The 12,551-nt window shown below is 47.0% G+C and overlaps 2 protein-coding genes across 3 annotated transcripts in view; both read left to right on the forward strand.

Moving 5' to 3' along the window:
• Positions 1-12,551, forward strand: part of Nadsyn1 (NAD synthetase 1) — a 32,064-nt gene that overhangs the window by 483 nt on the left and 19,030 nt on the right. The window contains exons 2-5 of one of the 2 annotated variants that reach the window (XM_052194565.1): positions 1,509-1,569; positions 3,315-3,431; positions 6,167-6,220; positions 7,102-7,191. In XM_052194565.1, coding sequence (XP_052050525.1) covers positions 1,509-1,569; positions 3,315-3,431; positions 6,167-6,220; positions 7,102-7,191 — 322 coding nt within the window. The remainder of the gene's footprint in view (positions 1-1,508; positions 1,570-3,314; positions 3,432-6,166; positions 6,221-7,101; positions 7,192-12,551) is intronic. The other variant, XM_052194573.1, reaches the window with a different exon arrangement.
• Positions 6,475-7,085, forward strand: LOC127684537 (guanine nucleotide-binding protein G(I)/G(S)/G(O) subunit gamma-5-like). The gene is made up of 2 exons (XM_052181450.1): positions 6,475-6,478; positions 6,582-7,085. Exons 1-2 carry the CDS (start codon positions 6,475-6,477, stop codon positions 6,797-6,799), a joined length of 222 nt encoding a protein of 73 aa, XP_052037410.1. The 3' UTR covers positions 6,800-7,085.

The raw sequence follows: 12,551 nt of genomic DNA on the forward strand, positions 1-12,551 counted from the left end.
ATCTGGGCGTTTGCAAAGACTAAAGATCCGCGTTAAAGGTTCCTGAGAACATTCCTCTTAGGTGGGCATTGGGAGAATATCTTAGTAAGGGTTTCTAGTCCTGCACAAACATCATGACCAAGAAGCAACTTGGAGAGGAAAGGGTTTATTGAGTTTACACTTCCACGCTGCAGTTCATCACTAAAGGAAGTCAGGACTGGAACTCAAGCAGGTCAGGAAGCAGGAGCTGATGCAGAAGCCATGGAGGGATGTTTCTTACTGGCTTGTTTCCCCTGGCTTGCTCAGCCTGCTCTGTTATAGAACCCAAGAATACCAGCCCAGGGATGGCACCACAGCTAATTGAGAAAATGCACCACAGCTGGATCTCATGGAGGCACTTCCCCAACTAAAACTCCTTTCTCTGTGATAACTCAAGCCTGTGTCAAGTTGACACACAAAACCAGCCAGTACAGAGAAGGTATACTGAACCCAGAAGGCAGGTGAGGTCTCAGGTCAGAGAAGGGTGTTGGCGTTGAATAGACCTGTATTGTTGACATTCAGGTCAGTTCATCATTGACTACAGAAGATAGAACTGGGGATACTCTGTACCGAGCTGCAGACTGCCCACCTCAGGTTGTCTGTGCTGAGCTGCCTCTGCAGAAAGACTAAACAGGAAAAAAAAAACAAAAACAAAAACCAAGCAAAACAACAACAAAAAACCCAAATGTTTTCTTTATCTCGTGTACATACGCATGCCGTGGTGTGCATGTGGAGGCCAGAGGACAGCTTGCAGGAGCTGGTTGTCCACTTCCACCATGTGGATCAAAGTGAGACGTTCTCAACCTGTGAGTCACAACAACCCCTTTGAGGGTCAAATGACTCTTTGACAAGGGTCAGATATCCCGCGTCTCAGATATTTACATTATGGTTTATAACTGCAAAACTAGTTGGGCAGAGGGTCACCGCAACATGAGAAACTGTATTGAAGGGTCACAGGATTAGGATGGGAACTGCCACTGGTCTAAGAGAACTCAGATTGTCGGGCTTACCAACAAGTGACTTTACCTCCTGAGACATCTGACTAGCCCAGGCCTTTTTATTTTTTAACGTACTTATTAACCTGCTTTTGCTGTCAGAGTATGTGTCTTTGGGGTGAAGATGGGCTGCCTTGCTTGCATGTTGGCGGCAGCTCTCAACCTGGTATGGGTACTGGGTGCTGGCATCAGCCCAGGGATGGAAGCCTTCACATCCTGTCTGTGGCTTTTTCTTATAGCCAGTTTGGGTGTCTGCTTAATGATTATCCATTAAGGTTTGACTTACCTCTCCTCAGTACTAAGGTTACCCTAGCCTCCCTGTTTCTGATTTCCTACACGTGGGTATAGGTGCCTGCTGTCCTCTGCTGTTAACAGAAAGGGCTGTAGTGGGTTGGAGCCTGGCTTTGACCGTATCTACTGCAGCCGCCTGCTTTTTCTACTTTTTAATGTCTTCTAGCTGCTGAATTCCTTCTCCCTCCCTCTCTCTCCATATAGGTATTCAAATTGCCAAAGGCAAAGGTGCAAGATACAGGCTTGGACCAGAACTAGAAATATGGTATGGCTAAGCACACCGGCATCCCTTCCCCCACACCTTAGAGGCCAGGTAGTGGAGAGCAAAAGGATGCATTTAGGATGGCAGCAGAGTGGGCCTGGTTCAGGGCGGGTAGGGGAAGCTGGGTAACTCCAGGCTTCCTCGTGGTCAGAGAGAGAGTGAGGCTGAATGTAGAGCCAGGCTGCCTCACCTTCCCTGATGCTGAGGTTTCAATGTCCCTCTGACATGCCTCTGTGATTCCAGGGTGATGGTGTTGAGAGGCAGACTTGGGGAAGGGTATTAAATCACCATGAGAGGTATCTCATCTAAAGGCCCCAGGAAGCCTGCTTGTCTCCCCAACACTAGGCCACCTGAAAGAGTGTCCTCTTTGCAACTGATCTGAGTCAAAATGCCGAGGAGTGATAAAGGTACCATATTTGAAGGAAGGAGCAGCCTGTAGCAGACATTCGTTCTACAGACACCTTGATTTTATAGCTCCGGCCCCAGAGCTGAGTGCAGTGGGCTCCTGTGCTATTTAACATGGTGGGTCTGTGTTCTGAGACACCTTCCCAGCTTCTCATTTTCTTTCTTTTTTTTTTTTAATTACAAAAGGTTTAGATTTTTGTCTTTTATGGGTGTTTTGTTTCCACATCTTTTCATGGCTGGTGCCCACAAGGGCCCAGAAGGACATGTTGGATCCCCTGAAAACTGGTGTTAAGGACAGCTAGCTGTGAGACATATGGCTGTGAGCCACCATGTGGGTGCTGCAGTTGGACCCAGGCCCTCTGCAAGAGCAACTGAGCTATCTCTTCAATCCCTTTAAATGTTTTTATATTGTATTTATTTGTGTACAGATACATTTTTTTCTCTCTCTGTGTGTGTATGTGTATATGGAGGCCGGGGGTCTGAGGAGTCAAATTGGTGGCAAGTGCCTTGACCCACTGAGCCATCTTGCTAAGCCCATGTTTTCGTTCTCCTGTTTGGCCATGGAGAGGTTTCCTTCTGTAATCTCAGCATCTTTAATGGTCTCTCCCTGGCACCCTTTTTGTGAGGATAGAAACGGATGCCTTGATACCGCCCGCTGTCTTGCTGGCCCACCACTTTGTATGTCTCTTACCAGCTACAGCTCCTCTCTGGTTTGGGGATACCTACCAGCTGTCTGCTGAGCTCTGCTAGTTTCCTGTCTGTCTTTGAGGCTCCTGGCCAGCCGTGGGTTCCAGAATGTTTTTTTGTTTTGATTTGTTTTGTTTTGTTTTGTTTGTCTCCCTCCCTACTGTGCTCTAATGCAGTGGTTCTCAACATGTGGGTCTCGACCCCTTTGGAGGTCTGTATCAGGTATTTACCTTAAGATTCATAGCAATAGCAAAACTGCAGTTGAGAAGTAGCAACAGAATCATTTTGTGGGTGGGGTCACCACATCATGACCTGTACCGATGGCGGCAGCATTAAGAAGGTTGAGAGCCACTGATCTGTTGTGTGAACATAAGGGGAGCAGGCATATGCTTCTCTCCCCGACTTTCAGATTAGCCCCAAGCTGTTTTCTTTATTCTCCTGGATTCACCGTCTTCAACAGTCTAATGCCTTTCCATAGAATCCTGACTCCAACAAAGGCTCAGTCTCCCACATCATCCAAGAGTGTCTGTGTCTCTCATTGGAATTATTCTTAATAGCTCCCTCAACTGGGGGGCTTTGGGAAAATCTGACCCAATTTGTCATGGTATCCCTGGGCCCCTCCTCGCCCCTCACTGGCCTGTTCCCTCTCTCTTCAGCGGCTATGGATGCTGGGACCATTATCACGAATCAGACACTCTCCTGCATTCGCTCCAAGTTCTGGCTGCTCTTCTGGACTCTCCGGTCACTCAGGACATCATCTGTGATGTGGGGATGTAAGTGCCAGCATGAGGGTGTGGAAGGGGGAGAGGAAGGCTGAGTGCAAGGGTGTCCTGTCCCCAACACTTCATTCCGGGTGTGGAGTCCTAGTGAGACACCAAAGCCCTTATGTTGAATGTGACTTGTGGTCGGCCCTGTGGCCGCTTAACCTCCCCAAGGCAGTAGCTCTTGGAATCAGTTTTTGAGTTCGCCCAGGAGTTTCAGGGTACCCATGAGCACACCGTACACAGAAGCAAGCTATATGTGGGCCCTGCCGCACGGTTTTCTTCATGGTGAGTCTTAGGACAGCTGCATGCATCTGCTGCCTCCGCACCTAACCAGAGGCTTCCTTGCCCTAATTCGTCAGAGGTAGGATGTATGCAGGGTCAACCCGCCCTTCCTCTGTCAACCCCACCCCCCAGCCCCAGCCAGGGGTGGTTATTGTTTGGTTTGGTTCAGGATTTTCATTTTGAAATTTTTGTTAAATTTCCTTATTTTGTGTGTTGTTGTACATACTTGCATACCACAGTATGCACGTGGAATTCGAAGAATAACCCATTAGAATCAGCTCCCCTTCCACCATGGAAAGGAAAGGTCCTTGGGGATGGATCTCAGGTGGGCTGGCATCGCACCGAGATCCTTACCCCTCTGCATGGGAACATGCAAGCCATGGTGCCTCAAGTGGCACGGGTTCCTCAAGTATGGTGCCACCCCGCACTCTGGCCTAGAAACTTCTAGTGTGTGTCATAGTATCCCTGGGCCCCTCCTTGACCCTCACTGGTTTCTGCCCTCTCTTCAGCCGCTATGGATGTTCGGATCTTTATCACGAATCAGACACTCCTGCATTCGCTTCAAGTTTTGGCTGCTCTTTGCATAGTGGTCCCCTGTTGATGGGCCTCTGCAAGAGCAGCGAATCTGCACACTGCCTCTTTTCCAGCCCCTGATTCGTTGAGTTCAGCGTTTTCCTATCAGTGGCTATTATGTACTGTTATGAACTTGCCTAGATTGAAAGCTCCGTATACATTTCTTATTTGGTTGGAGAGTTCTTTGTATATGAAAGATCAAAACCTGTTCCCACATGAAGAAAAATGCCTGCTATCTAATTTTGCTTCCTGGTTAAACTCAAAAATGTCCCGCTCTGTTCATTATCTGTTGGTGTGTTTTTGTTTGAAGAGTTTCTTTTAATTAGAAGACCTTTGTTATTTTTTTTTTTGATTGTTGTTTTTGTTGTTGATTGGTTTGGTTCAGGATTTTTGTTTGGTTTTTAATTGTTTTTCTAATTTTTTTGTTAAATGTCTTTATTTTGTATGTTGTAGTGCATTCTTGCATGCTACATCATGCATGTGGAAATGAAAGACTAATCTGTTGGAGTCAGTTCTCTCCTTCCACCGTGTGAGTCCTCAGGATGGATCTCAGGTGGGCTAGCTTGGAGCCCTTCTGAGCCATTCACCACCAACCTGGTTTGGTTTCTCTGAGACAGTCCTATATAGCCCAGGTTAGCCTTGATCTCTTATGTAGCTGAGTATGACATCAAGCATCTGATCCTCTTCCTCCACCTCCAGAGTGCGGGGATGAAGCCCCTGCTTTCTGTAAGTCATCTGTGCATCCAGTACTCGGCACACTATTGCCCAATCCAAAACGCATTAGTCTCATCCCGGTGTGCTGCGCTTGGCCTAAGAGAGTTCTAGAAGCCTCGTGACATGAGTTGCTCACAGTGGCTGTGCATGAGCCATGACTGGGCCTGGGAGCTGTGGACAGATGAAGGGAAGGGAAGCCTCTGGCTAGGTGAGGGGGCAGCAGGGGCAAGTAGTGATGGAAGCAGTCACCCTAAAACCTCTGGGACATCCGAGGAGACTTGTTTTAGAATACTTTTGAGTTAATTTGAAAGCTAAAGCAGAGCATTGATAGTTTCTCCAAAGAACTGAGGAAACCTCACTCCAACACAAAGCATGTGAACCAGACAGCAGGAAGCCCTGTGGCAAACAAGGTGGAAGGCGAAGGTTCCCCATCACACACACACACACACATGTTCTCCATCTCACATACACACACACACACACACACACACGCATGACTCTGAGCTTTAATGAAGGGCTTGCTGTGCAAGTCTGATGATCCCAGTTAGATCTCCAGGACTCATATAAAAAGCCATGTCCATCATGGATGCTTTTGAAACCCCAGTGCTGAGAGGTGGGGTAGAGGGATCACTGAGTCTGGGCCTATGAGCCCCAGGCTCAGTGAGAGACCCTGCCTCAAAAAATAAAGTGGAGCGGCTTGAGAGATGGTTTAGTGGTTAGAGCACATTCTGTAAACTGTCCATGTTAGGTTCTCAGTGCTCACATCACGACCACCTGATAACTTCAGCTCCAGGGCATCGGACACCTTTTGCCTCATGCACTTATATGTGCACACAAAGGCACAAGTGTGTGTACACAAAAATATACATATGCACACAGATGCGTGTATGTAAATGTGCATACAAATATACATGCAAAAAATATATTTGTACACATACATGCATGCACATGACCATACACACACAAAATTAAAAGTAAAGGTTAATCTTGACAAATTTAAGATGGAACTGAGTAGGAGGACCTCTGATGTTGGCCTCTACCATCTATAGGTGTATGCATGAGTGTACACCTGTGTATACACAACAACAAATGAACACAAGATTCTGTAGTTAGTGCTACTGCCTCTGCTTGCTGTGCTCATGGAATGAAACAAACATGCATCTTCCTTTCTGCAGGCCTATAATGCACCGGAATGTTCGATACAACTGCAGAGTCATCTTTCTCAACAGGTGGGTGAGGGCAGCTGGCATACTTGTGTCTGGCCCTTGTCGGGGATACCTTGTGGGGTACCCCTGAGCACAGCACACTGGCCCAGCAATTCCTGTGAATCTCCTTCTCTGGGTCTCAGCCACCCTCACTCAGGCTAGAGGAGGAGAATCAAGGTTGGGTTTGTTTGGGTTTTTTATCCTTGCCACCTGGACAATAGACAACCCACACCCCCCAAATCACCTTCCACACACCAGCCTCCAGCAAAGTGCGCATGATGGGTGGATGGAGCCATGGAATATTTCTTACCCCCACCCCCACCAAAACAGCTTAACCCTAGAGAAAGAAAGAAGGGGACCTGCCGCCCCTACTCAGACTGACGAGTCAGCCTGGCTGTCCCGAGCACCACGTCGGGATCTTCTAGCATCGCCGCCTTGAAGAAGCTCTGGCTGGAAACCAGGCTCAGCCTCGTGAAGATTTCCCAGGCAGCTGCAGACTTGAAACAGTTGTGTCTGCAGAATGCTCACCGTGACCCTCTGCTGACTGATTTGTGGTCAAGTACAAATCCCTTCAGACCCCAGAAAGTCTGCTCCTTTTCATAGTCATCTATCTTGGGGTGTCCCAAACCACTTTTCATGAGCCAGTGAATATTCAAGAGAACTAAGTTTGAAGTCTGTACAAAGCTTCTCTTTAACACGTGCCATAATCCACAGTCTCCTACTTGTCGGTCCTTTAACATCTACCTCCATGAATTTTCATGGAGTTCTGTTTCACATGGTTTAACTATTTTATATACACTGGATGTAGCATACAATAAAGCAGCATACAAAAAGGAGGGAGGGAGGGAGGGAAGGAAGGAAGAAAGGAGGGAGTTTGGTGTGAACAGTTTTTTCACCTGCCATAGGAAGATCCTGCTCATCAGACCCAAGATGGCCTTGGCCAACGAAGGCAACTACCGAGAACTGCGCTGGTTCACCCCCTGGGCCAGGAGCCGGTGAGTGGCGGGTTCTTCAGCTGCAGCATGGTCCCCCTGAATGTCCTCAGCTGGGAGGTGAGCCACAGAACACTGAGGGGAGCGGCGAGGTTGGGAGGACTGTTCCTGCCATTCAGACTTGGTCAGTTCCATGCCAACCAGAAGAAACCATAAAACCTCAGCCACCAGTCAGTGGTCACTGGCCACTCTTAAGTGGATGGACACTGTGTCTCAAATTGTTCTTTATAGCAAAACTCTCAGCATAGTCCATTTGATCTTTGGGAACAGGTCATTCTTCATTTGGGGTTGGGGGAACTGTCCTGTGCAGTATATGATGGTCAGAAGTACCTCAACCTCTGAGTAGAGTTTATTAACCAAAATTACTCTGAACTAGGTAGGCGTGATTGTGTATACCCTTCATCCTGGTGCTTGGTGTTAACCTTGACTACATGAGACTTCACACTCTACCAAATGTTTCCTATGGGACAAGATGCCCTCATTTAGGAAGCCCTGCTCTGTGTTTTAAGTTACTCTGAAGAAACACCATCCCCATGTTACTTTGTTTAAAAGAAAGCTATTAATTGGAACTTGCTTACAGTTTCAGAAAGTTAGTCCAGCCTCATCATATATGGGAGCCTGGCGGCACATAGGGCGACATGATGCTGGAGAAAGAACTAGCTGATAGTTCTACATCCAGATCCACAGGCAGCAGAGAGAGCCCCTTGTAATGTCAAAGCCCATTCCCCTTACTCTCTCACTCCCCCACACACACTCACCTCCTCCAACAAGGCCACACCTCCTAATCCTTTCAAATAGTACTACTCCCTAAGCATCCAAATACATGAACCTACAGGGTCATTCTTATTCAAACCACTGCAAGACCACACCTAATAGCCACACCCTGGGTCAAGCATATTCAAACCACCACATTCTACTCCCTGGCCTCCATAGGCTTCTTCAGGCGTGAGTCTATGGGGGGGGAGGGGTGATACCAAACCATAGCATAATGCAAAATACATTTAGTTCAACTTCAAAAGTCTCATAGTCTATAACAGTCTCAACAATGTTGTCTTAGTCAGGGTTTCTATTCCTGCACAAACATCATGACCAAGAAGCAACTTGGGGAGGAAAGGGTTTATTGAGCTTACACTTCCATGCTGCTGTTCATCACTAAAGGAAGTCAGGACTGGAACTCAAGCAGGTCAGGAAACAGAAGCTGATGCAGAGGCCATGGAGGGATGTTTCTTACTGGCTTGCTTCCCCTGGCTTGCTCACCTGCTCTCTTATAGAACCCAAGACTACCAGCCCAGAGATGGTACCACCCACAAGGGGCCCTCCCCCTTGATCACTAATTGAGAAAATGCCCCACAGCTGGGTCTCATGGAAGCACTTCCCCAACTGAAGCTCCTTTCTCTGTGAGAACTCCAGCCTGTGCCAAGTTGACACACAAAACCAGCCAGTACAATTGACACCTTGTTAACTTGACACACAAATACCAAGTCACTATTAAGCCTTACTTTCTTATTCATCCCCAAGATCTAAGTAACTTTAAAAGTCCCACAGTCTTTACATATTAAAAGTTCAATCCCTTTAAAATATCCAATATTTTTTAAAATTCAAAGTCTTTTAAAAATCCATAGTTTTTTAACTATGTGGGCTCCACTAAAAGACTTTCTTCCTTCAAGAGGGAAACATCAGGGCACAGTCACAACCAAAAGCAAAGCTCAAACTTCAATGGTTCATTATCCGGGATCCAACTCACGATCTTCTGGGCTCCTCCAAGGGCTTGGGTCACTTCTCCAGCTCTGCCCTTTGTAGCACACAGCTTGTCTTCTAGGCTCCAGCTGCCTGTACTCCATTGCTGCTGCTGTTCTTGGTGGTCATCTCATGGCACTGGCATCTCGAAAACACTGCTGACTTCTGCTATTCTAGGCTTCACCAATAACCTCTCATAGGCTCTCTTTATGGTGCCAAGCCTCAACTCCTATGCATGACCCCTTCAGTCCTGGGCCATCAATTGCAACTGAGGCTGCACCTTCACCAATGGCCTTCCACGGCCTCTCACAGTGCTGAGCCTCAGCTGCTCTTCATGACCCCTTCATGCCTTCAAAACCAGTACCACCTGGGTGACTCTTATACAGTACCAAGTCCAGCCACAGCACAAAATACAACTATGGCTATCTCTGGAACAAAGCTTCTGTGCTCTCAGAAAACACTTCCCAGATTTCACCTCAGTGATGCTGGTCTTTTCTTAATCACAGCTAATGTCTTAGCTCCAGCTACCCAGCATCAATAGTCCCAGTAACACAAAGGTTTGCTTTAGTGGTTCTGGTATCTTGTTAATCACAGCTGTTCTTCAGTCCCAGCTAGACAAAACCACAGAATCTTCACAATCGAAACATGGGCCCTTGTAGAGTCTTTAATCTTCCCTCTGAAATTTCAAAAACCAGGCCTCCATCTTCTGCATTATTTTAACATTGTCTTCCAAGCTCCTACAGAACTTTTCATAGAGCTCTTAATATTCTAATGGCTTTTCTAGCTCAAAGTTCCAAAGTCCTTCCACAGTCCTCCCCAAAACATGGTCAGGTTGTCACAGGAATACCCCACTATGCTGGTACCAATTTGTCTTAGTCAGGGTTTCTATTCCTGCACAAACATCATGACCAAGAAGCAACTTGGGGAGGAAAGGGTTTATTGAGCTTACACTTCCATGCTGCTGTTCATCACTAAAGGAAGTCAGGACTGGAACTCAAGCTGGTCTGGAAGCAGAAGCTGATGCAGAGGCCATGGAGGGATGTTTTTTACTGGCTTGCTTCCCCTGGCTTGCTCAGCCTGCTCTCTTATAGAACCCAAGACTACCAGCCCAGAGATGGTACCACCCACAAGGGGCCCTCCCCCCTTGATCACTAATTGAGAAAATGCCCCACAGAAGGATCCATATGGGGGGACACTTCCCCAACTGAAATTCCTTCCTCTGTGATAACTCCAACCTGTGTCAAGTTGACACACAAAACCAGCCAGTACAAGTGTTAAAAGTTCAAAGTTTCTCCTGAGATTCATCCAATCACTTAACTGTAATTCCCTACAAAATAAAAATCAGAAAAGCTGATCACATACCTCCAACATCACAGGATATACATTACAAACGTCATAGTTAGGAAATACTGGACCAAAGCAAAACCAAAAACCAGCTGGGCAAACTCCAAACTCTGCATCTCCATGTGTGATGTCAAAGTGCTCTTCAGATCTCCAACTCCTTTCATCTTTGTTGACTGTAACAAACTTCTCTCTTTTGGGCAGATTCCATTCCTTGTTAGTGTTTTCCTCAGCAGGTATCCCACAGCTCTGACATCTCTGACATCTTTGGGTATCCAAGACAACTTCAACTTTATAACCTTTTTTCCAATGTCTGGGATCCACATATGATCTTCCAGGCCTCTCCAAAGGGCTTGGGTCACTTCTCCAGCTCGGCCCTCTGTAGCACTCCAGGGTCTGGCTGACTCCACTCCACTGCTGCTGCTGTTCTTGGTGATCATTCCAGGGAACTGGCATCTCCAATATGATGGAGTCTTCTGCTGTAACCGGGCTTCACTAGTAGCCTCTCATAGGCTCTCTTCGTGGTGGCAAGTCCCAACTCCTTTGCATGACCCCTTCAGTCCTGGGCCATCAATTGCAACTGAGGCTGCACCTTTACCAATGCCCTTCTGCAGCCTCTCACAGTGCCAAGCCTCAGCTGCTCTTCATGACCCCTTCATGCCTTGGGTGACTCTTACATTACCAAGTCCAGCTGCAGCATGAGGTACAGCCTTGGCTATCTCTGGAATACAGCTTCTTTTGTGCTCTCAGAAAACATTTCCCAGAAGATTTCACCTCAGTGAAGCTGGTCTCTTCTTAATCACCACTAATTTATTAGTTCCAGCTAACCAGCATCAATTGTCCCAGTAATTCCTTCTCCTCTTCTCTAAAGCCAGGGCCACAGTTCTGCTGCTTGCTGGAGTTGGAACATGGCTCCCTTGTTCTTTTACATTATCACCAGCTTTTTGTTTTACAATTCCTTCACTGCCAAAGCTTGATTGTCTGGAACTTGCTCTGTAGATTGGCCTTGAACTCAGAGATCCACATGCTCTGTCTCTTGAATGCTGAAATTACAGGCATGTTCCACCTTGCCTGGGCATAAGCTTTTCACGGCCGCTGTTCCTCAAGCCACAAGGTCTGGGTCACGGGTGTGCTCCCCATGTCTGGACTGTAGTTCATTTCAGATTAAAAGTCCAAATGAGAACAATAACCAAGTCCTCTGTTCAACTGAAAAGCATAAACAATAAACTTACCTGGGTGGGATCTTGCTTCCCTCAATCTGTTCGCCTCCTTGAGTATAGGCGTCAGCTCCATTCTACTTCCTGGCGCCCCCTTTGGTTTTGGAACCGTACGCTTTATTTATTTATTTTTCTAAGCTTGCTGTGCTTCATCAAGACATTCTTCATGAGAGGAAACCACAGCACAGAGTCCGTACTGGGTTGTTCTGAAACCCCCTTTGTCAGTGCAATTAATTTGACTCTTTTCACCTTAGCCTCGGGTAGACTTCCAATACAGCAAAAAGCAGCTACGTTCTTCACCAAAATATCACAAGAACAGTCTCTAGGCCACATACTAAAATTCTTCTGAAGCTAAAATTACTAAAACCTCTTCTGAAACCTCTAGCGCCAGCAGGCCTCCACAATTCAAATCACCCTCAGCAACAAAGCCATCCATCTTCCTACTAGGATGGCCCATTTAGCCCCACTTAAAGCATCCCGTTGCTTTCCAAAGACCCAAGATCCACATTGCTCCAAACATAAGCATGGTCAGGCCCATCACAGCAACACCCCAGTACCTGGTACCAACTCCTGTCCCAGGTTTTTCATTGATGTGAAAGACACCATGACCAAGGCAAGAACAACATTAATTTGGGGCTGGCTTACAGGTTCAGAGTTTCAGTCCATTATCATCATGGCAGGAAGCGTGGTAGCATCTAGGCACACATGGTGCTGAAGAAGGAGTTGAGAGTTCTGCATCTTGATAAGAAGGCAGTAAGAGGCTGGCTCCTCAGGCAGCTAGGAGGAAGCTCTCTCTGCCCACTCCCACAGTGACACACTTCCTCCAACAAGGCTACACGTCTTCATAGTGCCACTTCCTGGGCCAAGCACATTTAAACCACCACAGAAAGCAAACAGAAAAGTCTGTGCTCAGTGTCTAAGCAGTGCACTTGGAGTGGCTTGTGCTTGTCTGAAGTTAAAAGTGTCCGATTTTTATTTTATGTGTTTTTATAATTAAGTCCACTGGCATAGATCTTTGAGACTCCCTGAACCAAAGATGCGTATGGCAAACACTCTGCCTGTCAAAGG

This window comes from Apodemus sylvaticus, chromosome 1 (assembly GCF_947179515.1).
Source record: "Apodemus sylvaticus chromosome 1, mApoSyl1.1, whole genome shotgun sequence".
Taxonomy (NCBI): Eukaryota; Metazoa; Chordata; class Mammalia; order Rodentia; family Muridae; genus Apodemus; species Apodemus sylvaticus.